Here is a 15,027-nt window from a genome sequence, read left to right on the forward strand (position 1 = left end):
AGATGCAAAGATCAACAAAAACAGTTTTGACCAATCCCTCAGAGAATACTGACACTTCGTAGTTGATGCAAAGATCCATCAAGTAGTTGTAGCGAACTGTGTCTATGGTGGGTACAATGATCTCTTGCACTTTGGTGGTTTTGTCGCCCAGGTTGATGTTTTTAATGGCCTCATTCCAGTGAAACCATTTGCCTTTCCCTTTAAACTGGAAATGAAAGAATATATTATGATTTTCTGGTATAACACAAGCAAAAGTCTTCTGAGTGACATAATTACACAATACCTCATAGAAATAGTCATACACTAGCCCCTTCTCCTCAAATGGACACTCCCATTTTCCCACTGTTTCAGGGATAGGATGTTCATTTTTTTGTCCTGCAACAATCAACCTGAAGAAGCTACTAAACTTCTCCCTACTGTCTGCATCACAGCTCCCACCCACAGACCACACGAGTGAGAACGCAAATGCTGCCTGCGGGCAAAAAGAAAAAGTAGCAGTGCAAAGTGCATATACAAAAAACATATTTGCAAAACATTTGCAAGGTGCAGATCCTAACAAATATTTTGAATAAATAGGTTCAAATATTATATCAAATTCTAAAAGATATAAGCCCTTTTACCATTATCCAGCAGCGGATATTTTTATCAGTTTGACCCGTCTTCACAGGTTTAGTGAGAAGCATCTCAAACAGTCGACACAAAGACACCGCAATGTTGCTGTTGCTCCTGGAAACGACTTCCTGTAAACCAAACCAAAATTTAGCATGTCAGATAATTATTGTACTGATATAATATAATATAATATAATATAATATAATATAATATAATATAATATAATATAATATAATATAATATAATATAATATAATATAATATAATGTGAGTAACACATACACTCCCTGGATTCTGAGGCCACTTACTCTGCAATGTTTTCGAAGCATTGTGAGAGCGGGTGGCAGGAGCCAGTGGAAAAGCTCCAGTAACAAGGAACGGTTGTCTGGAGTCTGAAGATCATCAAGAAGAGTGTTCATCCAGGAGAGCACCAAGGGCTTCCAGCCCAGCTGAGATGGTTCCATGTAGATCATACCACATCGACTGACTGTGGCTGGCTTCATTTGGAGAAAATACAGAAAAAAAGCATCCTATCAATTCAAGCTACAGTAATGCTACAGTAACAGTCTTATCAAGCACCTTTTAGAAAGACAGTTTTCTTAATAAAAGAAAGGTTATCATTTAGCAAATTAACTAGAAATTATTTGACATTTTAAAATAGGATTAGCAAATAACTTTATTAACTGCAAACATCCAACTCACAGAGGCCTGTGATAGATCCATAGCTTCAAAAATCAAACTCATCTGATTTGACATCTGGATGATCTCACCGCTCATCAGGCACAACTGTCAAGGAAGCAAAAAATAAAAAGGTATGAAAAACAGAAAAATATATATAATTAAAATATTATACACGAAACATTATTTTACTGTGCAACATGTACCTTTTTGTTGTCATCCAGCACCGTGTTCATGCTCTCGATCCATAGTGTATCTATTGGACCATCAAACACCACCCATTTACGGTCAGGAGTGTCAGCCGATGCAAACTCCCGAAATGTGTTAGCCACAATCCCATCTGTCCACTAAGAATGAGGATAAAAAATTAAAGCCACCTCTATGTTAATACTGTAAACACACTTAGCTTTTATTTATCTGTAAAACAAAAGATCGATGGCACGGGTTTACCTCATGAGAAACTAGGTCAAACTGTCCAAACAGCTGTCCCATAGTAATTGACTTTGGGTTTAACGTCATAAAGATGACTTTCTCCTCCTGGCCGTGTCCTCTCTCATTCATGAGAGTCAGAGTGTCAGCTAAAACATGTAGCACTTTGGTCTTTCCAGCAAAAGGCTCTCCCACCAGCATGAATCTTAAAAACAGTATTTATAACAATATTTATAAATCCATATTGAATTTTAGATAATTTCCTCCAAGCCATTTTCCAATCATGTGAATATCAAGCAGGAAATCATAATATAGTACACCAGCATGGAAACTGAAACACATAACATACCCGTGCCTAACAATCATCATCTCATAGGTCTGGATCATCTTCTGTATGAAAACGTCTGTTGGCTGTACATTGTGATTTTTGCAGCATTCTTTAGCAGCCTCTAGAAACAGCTGACAAACAAAAAACAGATTCTGACACACATAACCACACAAATAAAGGGTTTTGTTAGATTTTGGGCAAAACAATATGGATCCAAATCAACACTGACCTGGTAATCAGCCTCGGGAAGGCTAATGCCTGGGAACAAATCACTGGTGATTCCATTGAACAGCGGAATATCATGGGAGAGAAACTTGGGCTCATTAACATCCTTTATGGATCTCAGGAGCTGAATGTTACAACACGAATAAGAAATTGAAAGGATCAAAAACTGGCAATAAAGTTCACAATCAGGACACAAAGTATAGATTGATGTTTAGTAAATACCAGAATGTCCTCATTCTCCTTGGGATACTTGAGCTTGAGGTTTCCTGCAGCCACAAGGACAGCTTTGACAGCCCTCATGCCATAATCATAATGGAATTGAGAGGAGAGCTGCTCTGAGCAAAGCCTGTAGGTCATCACAATCTTCACAGAGAGAGGTTTGGCATTTAAGAACCCATATGAATACAGAGATATCTCTGCTATAAGTGCATAGTTGGGCACCATCATGGCAACTGTTCGGAACAACACCTGCACAGAGAAAATATAAAAAAAGTTGAACAGTAACATACATTTTTCAGATTATACTTAAGGATGTGTAGCACATCAGCATGTGTGATTTGAAACAGAACAGCAATGTGTATGCTATGTATGATCAAATATTTTACTGGTAAAAGACCTTGAGGTTGTCTGGGAGTTCTGATCGTCCTGCGTAGCCAGGGTTCATTGTTATGGACACAAAGCAGTTGGGATTGAGTTTGAGCATGGTCCCTTCAAAGTCAAAGTACTCCAGCTTCTGCTCGATGGCCCTTTGGATACAGAGAACCTGCTGGGCCACTACAGACAGCACTTCCAGCTCAATACGGTTGAATTCGTCAAAGCAGGCCCACGCACCAGATGAAGCAAGACCTTTAAAAAACTATAGGAAATTACAAGTTAGTAAACCATGTTTTGAATGTCTGAAAAAGCATTAGAAAGGAAAATTTTCAACTTGTGGATGTTACTTTTCCCATAGCCAGATAATCCAGTCCATCTGAACAGTTAAAGACGACACACTGCACAGCAAGTGCTTTAGCCAGATCCTTAGTCGTCTCTGTCTTTCCTGTTCCAGCTGGACCCTCTGGTGCACCACCCAAATTCATGTAGAAAGCTCCAATCTCAAAAAGAATAGTTAAAATATGATGTCAGTTATCACTCCTACAGCAAAAGCAAACGTATGGAAGTTCTGAAACATATTTAATTAACTATTTTTAAGAAATGTTTTCTTACCAGGGTTCGATAGCATCTGTCAGTCAGAGGAGTGATGACCAGGCGTGGCGAGTTCCCCAGATATTCATAGGCATACTTAACATCACAGTTGATTATGCGAACGCGAACATTATCACTACTCCAGTAATAACGAAGCTGGGCCAGCCACTGAAAGTCAGCTTCTTGTGATACACCTATTAAAAATCCAGGAAAACATTTTAATCGCTGTGCATTTTCTCTTTATTGTTCAAAGGTATTTTATATAATAATGCATAATACTAATAAACCTGTCTTATTCTTGCAGTACCTTTCTCAATAAGCTCCATGACTACATCCCTGGCATGGACATCAATTGTGACCAGAGCTCCCAAAGTAATCCGTGTTTGCTTGGCCAGTTTTCCTCTCACCAGCTCTACGATGTCATTCAGCTGACTCTGAAGTTTCTGATAGTAGTTCTTTAAACCCTGCAGAGAACAGCCGGCTTTATTTTAGTTTCTTCCCAGGGTGATATTTTTAAGGTGTCTAGTTCATTGTAAAAGATACTCAGGTCACTTGGTCAAGAGCGAAAAACTTCACTTCTTTATTAGAAACATGTAAAATGACCCACGTTAGGGTGTGCTCTGATAGCCTCATGAACCTCCAATGTCCAGAAAATCTGTGAGGTGCAAAGTACCACCTGCCCAGGCCACTCCGTGACCCACTGGCTCCGTGGAGTCTCAGCGTATGCCTGCCAAAGACACCCATATACATCCATTCATTTGTCACTGACTCACATGCATATATATATATATAGATGCACAGGATCATACACAGTATGACAGCATTGTAAGTAAACCATAATACTATTTCAAATTAGGTACGAAGAACAGTGATCTCACCACCCTGGACCGGGCTATTACATCTCTAACACTCCGAAGCATCACGTCTTCCACCTGAATCAGCCACTTCTCCACAGCTCCTTTGGCTTCGGACGTGGAGATGTGCTGGATGAGCTGAACGCGCTCCCCTTCACTGCTATACATGGCCTGAGCAAGAACATTGTGCAGTTTAATCAAAGGCTTAATCATCCACACCATTATGTAATGAAAACAACATGTGTGACTGCCTTGCCTGGATATCCAAATTGGGCAGAAAGTCTAGTTTGGAAATACCCTCAAAGCACTTCTTCAGATGTGGCTGCACTCGCTGTGGATCCTTGGTCTCAGACAGAATCTCCAGCATTTCATCGTTGGACAAGAAGAAGAACCTACCACCAGGGTTAGCATTACATATTAAAATCTGTGATAATATGAAAGATCTGGACAGAAATAAAATCTGCAAAAAAATCTTTTTACCGAGGAAAAAACAGACGTTTCTTCTCCAGATATGCATTCAAGCCCTTCATAATGCTATCAAGAAGGGTGTTGGAATCTTGCAGTTTCTCTAGCAAACCAGGTAGCGAGGTTGCTGGGAGAATCTATGTTAACAAATTATCCAGTTAATCAACCAAAAGATTTTAGTTTTAGATTTACTTTCTGTAAATGTACAGTGGGGCAAAAAAGTATTTAGTCAGCCACCGATTGTGCAAGTTCCCCCACTTAAAATGATGACAGAGGTCAGTAATTTGCACCAGAGGTACACTTCAACTGTGAGAGACAGAATGTGAAAAAAAATCCATGAATTCACATGGTAGGATTTGTAAAGAATTTATTCGTAAATCAGGGTGGAAAATAAGTATTTGGTCACCTCAAACAAGGAAAATCCCTGGCTCTCACAGACCTGTAACGTCTTCTGTAAGAAGCTTTTCTGTCCCCCACTCGTTACCTGTATGAATGGCACCTGTTTGACCTCATCATCTGTATAAAAGACACCTGTCCACAGCCTCAACCAGTCAGACTCCAAACTCCGCCATGGCCAAGACCAAAGAGCTTTCGAAGGACACCAGGAAAAGAATTGTAGACCTGCACCAGACTGGGAAGAGTGAATCTACAATAGGCAAGCAGCTTGGTGTGAAAAAATCAACTGTGGGAGCAATCATCAGAAAATGGAAGACATACAAGACCACTGATAATCTCCCTCGATCTGGGGCTCCACGCAAGATCTCATCCCGTGGGGTCAAAATTATCATGAGAACGGTGAGCAAAGATCCCAGAACCACACGGGGGGACCTGGTGAATGACCTGCAGAGAGCTGGGACCAAAGTAACAAAGGTCACCATCAGTAACACACTACAACGGCAGGGAATCAAATCCCGCAGTGCCAGATGTGTTCCGCTGCTGAAGCCAGTGCATGTCCAGGCCCGTCTGAAGTTTGCCAGAGAGCACATGGATGATACAGCAGAGGATTGGGAGAATGTCATGTGGTCAGATGAAACCAAAGTAGAACTTTTTGGTATAAACTCAACTCGTCGTGTTTGGAGGAAGAAGAATACTGAGTTGCATCCCAAGAACACCATACCTACTGTGAAGCATGGGGGTGGAAACATCATGCTATGGGGCTGTTTTTCTGCCAAGGGGACAGGACGACTGATCCGTGTTAAGGACAGAATGAATGGGGCCAAGTATCGTGAGATTTTGAGCCAAAACCTCCTTCCATCAGTGAGAACTTTGAAGATGAAACAAGGCTGGGTCTTCCAACATGACAATGATCCAAAACACACTGCCCGGGCAACAAAGGAGTGGCTCCGTAAGAAGCATTTGAAAGTCCTGGAGTGGCCTAGCCAGTCTCCAGACCTCAACCCCATAGAAAATCTGTGGCGGGAGTTGAAAGTCTGTGTTGCTCGGCGACAGCCCCAAAACATTACTGCTCTTGAGAAGATCTGCATGGAGGAATGGGCCAAAATACCAGCTACTGTGTGTGCAAACCTGGTAAAGACCTATAGTAAACGTTTGACCTCTGTTATTGCCAACAAAGGTTATGTTACAAAGTATTGAGTTGTATTTTTGTTATTGACCAAATACTTATTTTCCACCCTGATTTACGAATAAATTCTTTACAAATCCTACCATGTGAATTCATGGATTTTTTTTTCACATTCTGTCTCTCACAGTTGAAGTGTACCTCTGGTGCAAATTACTGACCTCTGTCATCATTTTAAGTGGGGGAACTTGCACAATCGGTGGCTGACTAAATACTTTTTTGCCCCACTGTAAATGCATTTTTTTCTTACCTTAGGGTTCTTAACACAATGCCTCATAACCTCTTTATAGTTCCTGTCAACAGTTTGAAAAAGTCGCCCCTCTTCTGGAATCTGCTGCATGATGTCCTTGGATGAAAAGATGGGCTCCAGGTAAAGCCACTGGGCTTGTACTTTCAGCCACTCATCTATGGTTTCCTGGATACGAAGCAGACGCTCCTCCCATTGCTAATATCACAGAACAAATGGTTAAAGCTTTCTCTATATGTAGGAGGTTAAAAAAATACCCCCAAGTGCCAAATTATACAAATTTAATAGGCAAATTCAGCATTTATTTGTTATGCAAATATAAAACTTATATTAACCTTGATTTCATTTTCAAAGGGCTTTATGAAAGGTGAGCCCCTCATAGTCTGAGTCTTCACAATCTGGTCATCTAACATTGTCTGAATGTCATCTAAGGTAGTCAAGATGGAAACGCCAGTCTCCCTGTAAGGTTGATGGTGAAAGGAGACACTATCCCAAATGCCCACCATGGTTTTCATAGCCTTCTCAAGGGAAAACTCCTGTAGTGAGTAATAGAATGGACATATATCATTTAACGCAAAGAGTGTAACCTGTATAAACACACACAGACTTTCAAAATCTTCTCACTTTGCTGGCAGCAGCACTGATGGACTCAAAGTCTTCCAGGTATGGAGCCAGATTTTGTTTGAGAACTTTCCGTAGCGTTGTACCACTATTGGGGGTGATTTCATATCTAACTATCTGTGACATCTGGGTCCAGTGGCGAGATCTGAGGCCAGGGTTACACAAGCTGGACACCAGGGGGATATGTTTCTAAACACAAACACATTCCTTTTAATGGCATTCCATTAAAAGCAACACTTTGTTAATAAAGTCTTTTTAAATATCAGTTGAATAGAATACCTTAAAGTTTTTAATCTGCTCCATTACAGCCGAACACAAACTGACAGTTGGGCTTTCTTCCTTTGTCACATCATCCTCAGTAGGGTGTCGCCTCCTCTTCTCAGAGATCCTCTCCATCTCTTGCGCAGCCTTAATCTTTTTCTGTTGGAAAAACTTGAGCATCTTGAAGATTTCCCTATAGAATTCATCCACTTTTACCTCCATCGTCTCACCATTAAGGTCCTGGAAGGAGCCATCCATCCACCTAGGCACAAAAGAGACAAAAGGTTAGCAGGATTTAAAAATTTAAAAAAGGAACAGCATGCATCAAATAGGAATCTGACCTGCTGTCTGTGCGCTGCCAGTTCAGGACAAATCCAAACAGCTTCTGATATGGTTCGATATTCTCTTTGATAATCTCAACTTCTGGGAAACATGTCAGGTCCCACTTGTAGAAGGCCTCTTCCTTATTAATGAGTGTAATAGCCTCCTCAGCCTCGTGGAGAAGTTTCTGAACTATTCGGACATCCGCAACATACTGGTTTAAAAATAAGAGATACCAGTTATAGCAATGCTGCTGACATGTTTTGCTATTGATTAGCGTCTAAGCTGGAAATAACAAAACAAATAATACGGTCTTATTGTTGCTGTGTAATAAATATGTCAAAATAACATGCAATTTAGGCCAGGAGTATAAAGTTGTATCACTGTTTGCTCAATTTTACAGTTTTTTCAGAATTGACGTTTTTAGCATCAGGCTGGAGCAACGGATAATCTACTCTGTTCAGAAGTAAATCACTATTACACGAAAACCGAACCCGGCCAGGCATAGGTCCTGAAGCTTGGCGATGGCATATATTGGACAGACTTTCTCTTAAGCTAAGCTATCTCTAGCATGAATACAAATACAGAATTTCCTAAAAAAAAGAAAGGAAGAAAAAACTCTTTCATTAAAGGTATTCTGAAACATAAGCCATGCTTTACCTGCTGCATCATTTCCAGCTCAGAGAGAAATGAAAACTCGTCAGTCCTGCGTCCCAACCTTTCAAGCTGCACCATTAATTTTTCTCTTTTAGCAACCAACTCATCCTCTCCTTTCTTCTTGGCCTTCTCCATTAACTGGAAAACAATAGAGCCGTCCAGAATCAAGATTATTCATAACAAAACAAAACACTCATGTTATATTGAACTAAGCACACGCTACCGCATTACCTCATCACTGAGTTCAAAAGTATGAAGGATGTTTTGTGGCCAGAGAAAAACAGTTGAATTAAGCTCCATATCCTCTGCTTCAATGACGTGGACTTCCAAGAGGTAGATTAGTCTGCAGCATGCTTCCTGTCAAAGCGAGACAGCAAACCAGGTTAGAATTGATGCAAGACATCAAAAATTAGTATGCTTTTATAACAGGTGGAAGCAATTACTGGTTTATTTACCTTAATTTTTTCATTAAGCTCTGCAAGACCTTTACTCTTAGCTTCATGTATAAAGTCAAGCATCTGAGCCATTTCCTCTGTATTCTCTGGAACTTTCGAAGCTCTCATTCTGATGTTTTCAAACTCAGAGCAAATCCTTTTACAGAAACACACACACACAAACAAGAATTAAAATGTGACCAATTTAAGCATAGAAGGACAGATTTGTTTGGTAGTATTATAAGAACTGACTTACTCTAGATTTTGTTCATGGTGCCTGGAGACTAATTTCTTCAGAAGTACTTCGGCATAAGCTTTGGCTTTGTTGGCAAGCCCTTGTTTCAGCTCCTCACAGTCCAGATGGACCATTGTGAAGCGGGCTTTTGATGGGAGGCTCATAATCTCCTTTGACAGAGCACGAAACTCCTCCACTTGCTTTAATAAGCAGTGAGATTACACAATAATAGTCACCAGAAAACAAGATAAAACAAGATAAGGCAAGAATCTGAATTCAACTTTATGATTTGCTACCTTAGTGTACTCATCAAAAGAGTGTTCCTCTTCCATAAACGTCTCTACTTTAGCCTGTGCAGTTCCATCAACCAGCCAGTCATAACTGTCAACTACAAAATAAACCACAAATTTCACCAATAAACTGAAGTAATATTACTGGAGTGCTGATTACAAATGACCATATTATGGCACGTTACCATAGTTCTGGAAATATTTCTCAGGCTCCTCTAGATTTCTGCGCACAGCACTCTTCACGGTGGCCTGAGCCCAAGCATGGATCTCATCAGTCACCTTGGCATCCACAAATAAAGATGTGTTTTGTGCCAGCCACGACTGGACAGTTTGTACTTTCTGTAGAACAATGTCATAGATATCATTACCAGCTCTGAATGCATTATTGGCAAATTTAGCATAAATTTGGCAAATTTGACAAATTTGGCATAAAGTGATAATTTCACCTGAAAAGTGTTTGTTATCGCACTTAGAATCTCAAGAACAGCAGCTTCCAGATCTTGTAAGGCGGGGTAAATTTCCATCTTTTCATCGTCAAAGGTTAAAGCCATCCGAAAGATGGGCAAGTGGTGGTGATTGCTTGGATCAAATACACCGACAAACTCCTCCACACTTCCATGAAGAAGAGATTTCAGCTAAGAATTTACAGAAAAACATATGCATGAGACTAACTGTGCAATTAAGAAACACATTTTACATATATTTAAGCTTTTCATTAAATGAAACACTGTGAAATACTGATTTTACTAGCTGTCAACTGCCAATTATGAAATGGTCTTTATGACATTCTTCAGGTTAAAATATAGTGAGCATCATCTTACCTGATTGCAAATTAGGGTGGAAGCACAATTGTAAAAGGAATCAATTTTCTCCTCTTTAACTCCCTTGAGAGTTTTTTGATTTGTTAAAAGGTGGATGACTTTGGGAAACCAGGTGTTCATGATGCGATCTTCTGTCCTCTTACACTCCACAGCCATTTTGTTCTGTAGGCTCTTAGAATCCACGGGTCCTGAAGCTCTATATCAACAGAAGCCAAAGTAAAATCAAATAGAAGTCTATATTTGCTGAGACAGGTCAAATTTGCCTGTTTGCCCTTATGTCCACATCCCTCACCTGTATGATGAAAGCTCAATTAGGACCAGTGAAGAGAATGTTGTGTTTCCAAGATCCAACAGAGTCTGCATTACAGGATTAAGAATATGCAAGTTTGCCTTTATCATCTTCTGGCTTCTGATAAAACTATCATGCCATGGACGGGAGAAACTGGGAATTCTGCAAATGATCAAAAATACAGTTTAAAAATGGGAACATAAAAAGACTGATGAATATTAGTCATTATGTCTAAATCACAGATCTAAACGCACACTAAGGACTCACTTTGGTTGTGTAGCGCTCTGTTTTTCTGAGTTCAATCCATCTGCCTGTGGATTCTTTAACACTGTGCCCACTATAGGAGATCAACATACCAGTGATACATATCTGGTTAATTTAAGACAATCTAGATGTTTAGACTCGAATCTTTATGATCAGCAGATATTGTCATTGTGCAACATAACAATGGCCATAAAACACTTAAAGTGAGTTGAAAAAAACTTGCAACAAAAAGTCCTGCAAAATCCTGCTACCCCAGAGCCCCAGTTTTAACAAGAAATCACTTTGGGGAAGTATAAAGCCACAGAAAAACTAAGGTATGGTGTCTAAGCTGCTTGGAAGACCATGGAAATGTTTACATTTACAGTATATGGATTTGAAAAAGAAAACTTTCACTGAATTGCACACCCCTTCTGCTTCCATTAAAATTAGTAAGTGATTGATCTGATTTGCAGTCAAATCAACTGATTGTGTGACCACCTCTATCAAAGGAAAACATCTTGTTAGTTTGCTAGTCCGGAGGATTCAGGTGTGTTTTAATGCAATGCCACACTGTTCCCAGGAGTAGACATCCCAGCAAATCCACGCCAAGGTCTGACTGTGCAATGCTCGGAGATGCTCCAAAAAAAAAAGTAAGAGGTTAACTATTTAAAGCCAGAACCATGAAAACTAAACAAGTGTGGCTTGTTATGAAGGATTTCCAGGAGAAAAGCATCTCCTCTTTAAAAAGAACATGGCAGCACAGCTTAGGTTTGCAAAGTTGCATCTGATCAAACCCCAAGACTTCTGGAGTAATGTCCTTTGGACAAACAAGACCAAAGTGGAGATGTTTGGCCATGACACAGTGTCTTGTTGGATGAAACCCAAACACAGCATATCAGAAACACCTCACATCAGCTGTGAAGTACAGCACTGAATAATCTGACACTGTTTTGGAGCCACTGAGTCCACCATTGTATACCAAAGTATTCAAGACCCAAATGTGAGGCCATCTGTCCAACAGCTAACACTTGGTCAAAAATATAACTTTTGCAGAGACCCAGTCAATGTCCAGACCTCAACTGGAGTGAAATGCTGTGGTGGGACCTTATGAGAGCTGTGCATTAACAAACGCACACAAACCACAATCAGCTGAATCAACATTGTAAAAAACAGTGGGCCAAGATTCCTACACAGCAATGTGGGAGACTGATGAAATCATATAGAAAACTATTACTTCAAGTTACTGCTGAAAAAGGAATACAACTTTCTTCTTTACTGTTGGAAAACTGTTTTTCACTACATTTAAAAATTAAAGTAAAACATATTTTTGAAAGCTTTCTGTTTTTAATTTCAGTACCTAGACTCTTGCACTGCACTGTACATTCATACAACATAAATAACTGGAAATACCTGTGTACTTTACAATTACACTATTGAAATTGTCGCTGACTTCCTTGCAGAGCTCCTGCAGCAGTTTTTCTGACTCGGGGTTGCCTCTTAGTTTTGCTGGGACTCGATCTACAATCGAGTCTAACCACTGCTGCTGAATAACTGGACATTCGCGTCTCTCCACACACTGCTTAAGGAAGTTGTAATTCATCTGTAAAAGTGGAAATACATTAAATAGTCAAGGATTAACATAGATGTTAATGGGGTTGTCTGTTCACATAACAAATTTAATACTTAAAAGTACACATACCATTTTTTTCCGTTGCTCACTAAGCATCTGTAAAGTACGGATTGAAATATACCATTATTTTGGGGAATATTTTCTTATTTAGCTAGTACTTGTATGTATGCATGCATAAATAAGTAAATGCCATACAGAAGGTGGAAGCTGTGGCTCTGGGGACAAGCTGCGGACAGTTCCCCTCTCTCTGCACTGTCTTAAATCCTCCGCTGCTTTAGAGACCCTAAAAAATTCAAGCAACAAACTGCCATACTTCAGGAAACAGAAACCAATATAAATACCTGCATAGGTCAGACATATGGACTATTTTAACACAGTAAAAAAATTAAATAAATCATAGCTGAAGAAAAGACATACAGTATCTTTTGGCGTTGCTTTACTTCCATTTTGCTCCTTTTGTGTCTCAGCAGCTTCTTGGAGACCTTGGCTGCCTTGGCTACCTTCTCCGCTATTTCCTCCTTATTGGCTATGATTTGCTCAATTTCTCCAAGCTGTTGTGCCCCTTTTATAGGGGGCAGGACTGGAAAGTTGGACATCCTTTTCTGTGTGTTTTTGAACACTCCGGGAGAGGTGGCCATCTCTGACAGCAAGAAACTGAAGAGAACCAGAAGAAAAACCATCTGAAAGACTCCAAGCTATTTGGTTAACTAACTTTAGTGTTCTGCTAACATTTGACCGTGAACAGGCAAACGTTACGTTGCATTATTTATTACAGTGTTTACCTGCAGTGAAAATCTGTCGATTCACCTGTTTGTTCCTCCAATACATTTACGCTTTGCTTAGTTTACTCATAAATAATCACAATTTAGTCTCTGAACCGACTTGTGAAGCTTTAACGGCGTCGTTACCATAGAAACAGTCAACGGGCCACAGGAAGAGGCGGAGTTTATTGTTCCCATCCTTGAAACAAATGGCAGATCGCTAGTAACATAGTGCATAAAGATACTTACATCTTTATTTTTTTTTTTTTTTTTTTGCCAATTTAACCAAAAAAATTGGTTGGATGAACCAGTGCTGTGTAACACAGCACTGGTTCATCCCTCGAACTAAGTGCTTTTTTATGCTTGAACGATAAATTGGTAACAGTTAAGTGCCTTAAGAGACAATATATATATATATATATTTCTCTGAAAATGGCTATGAACTTGACTAAAAATGTTTTGAGTTATTGTGCAAAAAAACAAACAAACATCCAAGAACAGTTTAACAAAATTACAAGAAAATCTGGTTCCCTGGAGGCGACATTGAAAGAAATACGGGTGGCTCATGCAATTATAATATATTTTCTTCACCAGTGAAATGATCGTTTAAATAGCTGTAATACAATACAAAGGGAAGTCTGGTCAGTTGATCATTTGAACTGGTTTCAGAGTAAAGTATGAGGTTTAGGATTTATCAGGATATCCACACTAACTTAATTTCGCGGTAATTACTGAGGAAAGCTCTTTTTTGAAGAAGAGACATGAATACAGACATTTTTAGATTGTTCTAACTTCTATTCTGCACCTGTGGTCCTCTTCAAACCGCACTGAAAAACGGTATGTTTTATGCACAATGGACTTTGTCACAGAGTGCGCATTTGCTGTGCTTCGGATTTATTCTAGGGGGCGGCATTTTCTCTGCGGCACATTCTGCTACCGGAAATAAGGAAGACGAAGGAAGAAGAAGAGGCTTACTCTCCGTTAGCTACCTAGCTGCTGCTTGAAAGTAGCGACAAAATATTCAGGTATTGTGATAAAAGTACCCATTATGTGGACATTATGTAGTATATAAATACTAATAGAATTTAATTAAATATATTAAGGCTCGTCCTTGATGCATTTATCCGAAGTATATGCTTTTAAAGGTGCAGGTTATCTTTGTTTTGATTCGTGTTGACGAAAGTCAGGCTTCAGTGTTGTGTTTTTCAGAGAAGGCCCAAACTATTGTTACGTAGAATTTCATATGTCATGTTGCAGTCACACTGAAGGAATTACAGTTAGTTACATAAACCGTTAATACTACATAAGCCAATATTCTCGGTGTCTAAAACGATATCTTTTTAAATTGTAAACATAACCCCGATGCACTCCTGCAGGATCTTATCATAATGAGTTATGCAGAGAAGCCGGAGGATATAACAAGGGAGGAGTGGATGGAAAAACTCAACAATGTCCACATCCAGAGGGCGGATATGAACAGACTCATTATGAACTACCTGGTGACAGGTGAGGTATCTTTTTGTGGTTTTTGTTACAGAAAGTTGGGTTTCAGATGTCTATTCTTACAGACACCTGAAGCCAAGTACAGATGTGAGTGTGGATTTTGGGAGCGGATTTTTTCTTATGTATATATATATATATTTTCCTGTCCAACAGAGGGTTTTAAGGAGGCAGCAGAGAAGTTCAGGATGGAGTCTGGGATAGAGCCTAGTGTGGACTTGGACTCCTTAGATGAAAGAATTAAGATCAGAGAAATGATCTTGAAAGGACAGATCCAGGATGCTATCGCCCTAATCAACAGTCTGCACCCAGAGCTGTTGGACACAAATCGTTACCTCTACTTTCATCTCCAGGTGAGACATC

The 15,027-nt window shown here is 39.6% G+C and overlaps 2 protein-coding genes across 2 annotated transcripts in view; one reads left to right on the forward strand and one right to left on the reverse strand.

Moving 5' to 3' along the window:
* The window catches only part of dnah12 (dynein, axonemal, heavy chain 12), a 30,919-nt gene extending 17,589 nt beyond the window's left edge, over positions 1–13,330 (reverse strand). Inside the window, exons 1-38 of the mRNA XM_085144539.1 lie at positions 13,186–13,330; positions 12,821–13,057; positions 12,599–12,686; positions 12,473–12,499; positions 12,184–12,373; positions 10,798–10,867; positions 10,534–10,692; positions 10,242–10,437; positions 9,867–10,055; positions 9,606–9,759; positions 9,427–9,518; positions 9,152–9,330; positions 8,917–9,052; positions 8,693–8,818; positions 8,465–8,599; positions 7,825–8,018; positions 7,502–7,745; positions 7,226–7,411; positions 6,937–7,137; positions 6,605–6,799; positions 4,791–4,912; positions 4,567–4,702; positions 4,335–4,481; positions 4,064–4,183; positions 3,764–3,920; positions 3,478–3,650; positions 3,213–3,365; positions 2,888–3,127; positions 2,494–2,739; positions 2,276–2,395; positions 2,068–2,177; positions 1,740–1,923; positions 1,496–1,636; positions 1,314–1,397; positions 920–1,108; positions 621–740; positions 284–472; positions 54–205 (exon numbers count right to left, since the gene is read on the reverse strand). Coding sequence (XP_085000665.1) covers positions 54–205; positions 284–472; positions 621–740; positions 920–1,108; positions 1,314–1,397; positions 1,496–1,636; positions 1,740–1,923; positions 2,068–2,177; positions 2,276–2,395; positions 2,494–2,739; positions 2,888–3,127; positions 3,213–3,365; positions 3,478–3,650; positions 3,764–3,920; positions 4,064–4,183; positions 4,335–4,481; positions 4,567–4,702; positions 4,791–4,912; positions 6,605–6,799; positions 6,937–7,137; positions 7,226–7,411; positions 7,502–7,745; positions 7,825–8,018; positions 8,465–8,599; positions 8,693–8,818; positions 8,917–9,052; positions 9,152–9,330; positions 9,427–9,518; positions 9,606–9,759; positions 9,867–10,055; positions 10,242–10,437; positions 10,534–10,692; positions 10,798–10,867; positions 12,184–12,373; positions 12,473–12,499; positions 12,599–12,686; positions 12,821–13,041 — 5,765 coding nt within the window. The 5' untranslated portion in view covers positions 13,042–13,057; positions 13,186–13,330. The remainder of the gene's footprint in view (positions 1–53; positions 206–283; positions 473–620; positions 741–919; positions 1,109–1,313; positions 1,398–1,495; positions 1,637–1,739; positions 1,924–2,067; positions 2,178–2,275; positions 2,396–2,493; positions 2,740–2,887; positions 3,128–3,212; positions 3,366–3,477; positions 3,651–3,763; positions 3,921–4,063; positions 4,184–4,334; positions 4,482–4,566; positions 4,703–4,790; positions 4,913–6,604; positions 6,800–6,936; positions 7,138–7,225; positions 7,412–7,501; positions 7,746–7,824; positions 8,019–8,464; positions 8,600–8,692; positions 8,819–8,916; positions 9,053–9,151; positions 9,331–9,426; positions 9,519–9,605; positions 9,760–9,866; positions 10,056–10,241; positions 10,438–10,533; positions 10,693–10,797; positions 10,868–12,183; positions 12,374–12,472; positions 12,500–12,598; positions 12,687–12,820; positions 13,058–13,185) is intronic.
* A 743-nt stretch (positions 13,331–14,073) lies between these two features.
* The window catches only part of LOC146494642 (glucose-induced degradation protein 8-B homolog), a 2,766-nt gene continuing 1,812 nt past the window's right edge, over positions 14,074–15,027 (forward strand). The window contains exons 1-3 of the mRNA XM_085147379.1: positions 14,074–14,189; positions 14,541–14,670; positions 14,821–15,017. Of these exons, the coding sequence (XP_085003505.1) occupies positions 14,553–14,670; positions 14,821–15,017 (315 nt within the window). The 5' untranslated portion in view covers positions 14,074–14,189; positions 14,541–14,552. The remainder of the gene's footprint in view (positions 14,190–14,540; positions 14,671–14,820; positions 15,018–15,027) is intronic.

The sequence above is a fragment of the Neolamprologus multifasciatus genome, chromosome 20 (genome assembly GCF_963576455.1).
Source record: "Neolamprologus multifasciatus chromosome 20, fNeoMul1.2, whole genome shotgun sequence".
NCBI classification, from domain to species: Eukaryota; Metazoa; Chordata; class Actinopteri; order Cichliformes; family Cichlidae; genus Neolamprologus; species Neolamprologus multifasciatus.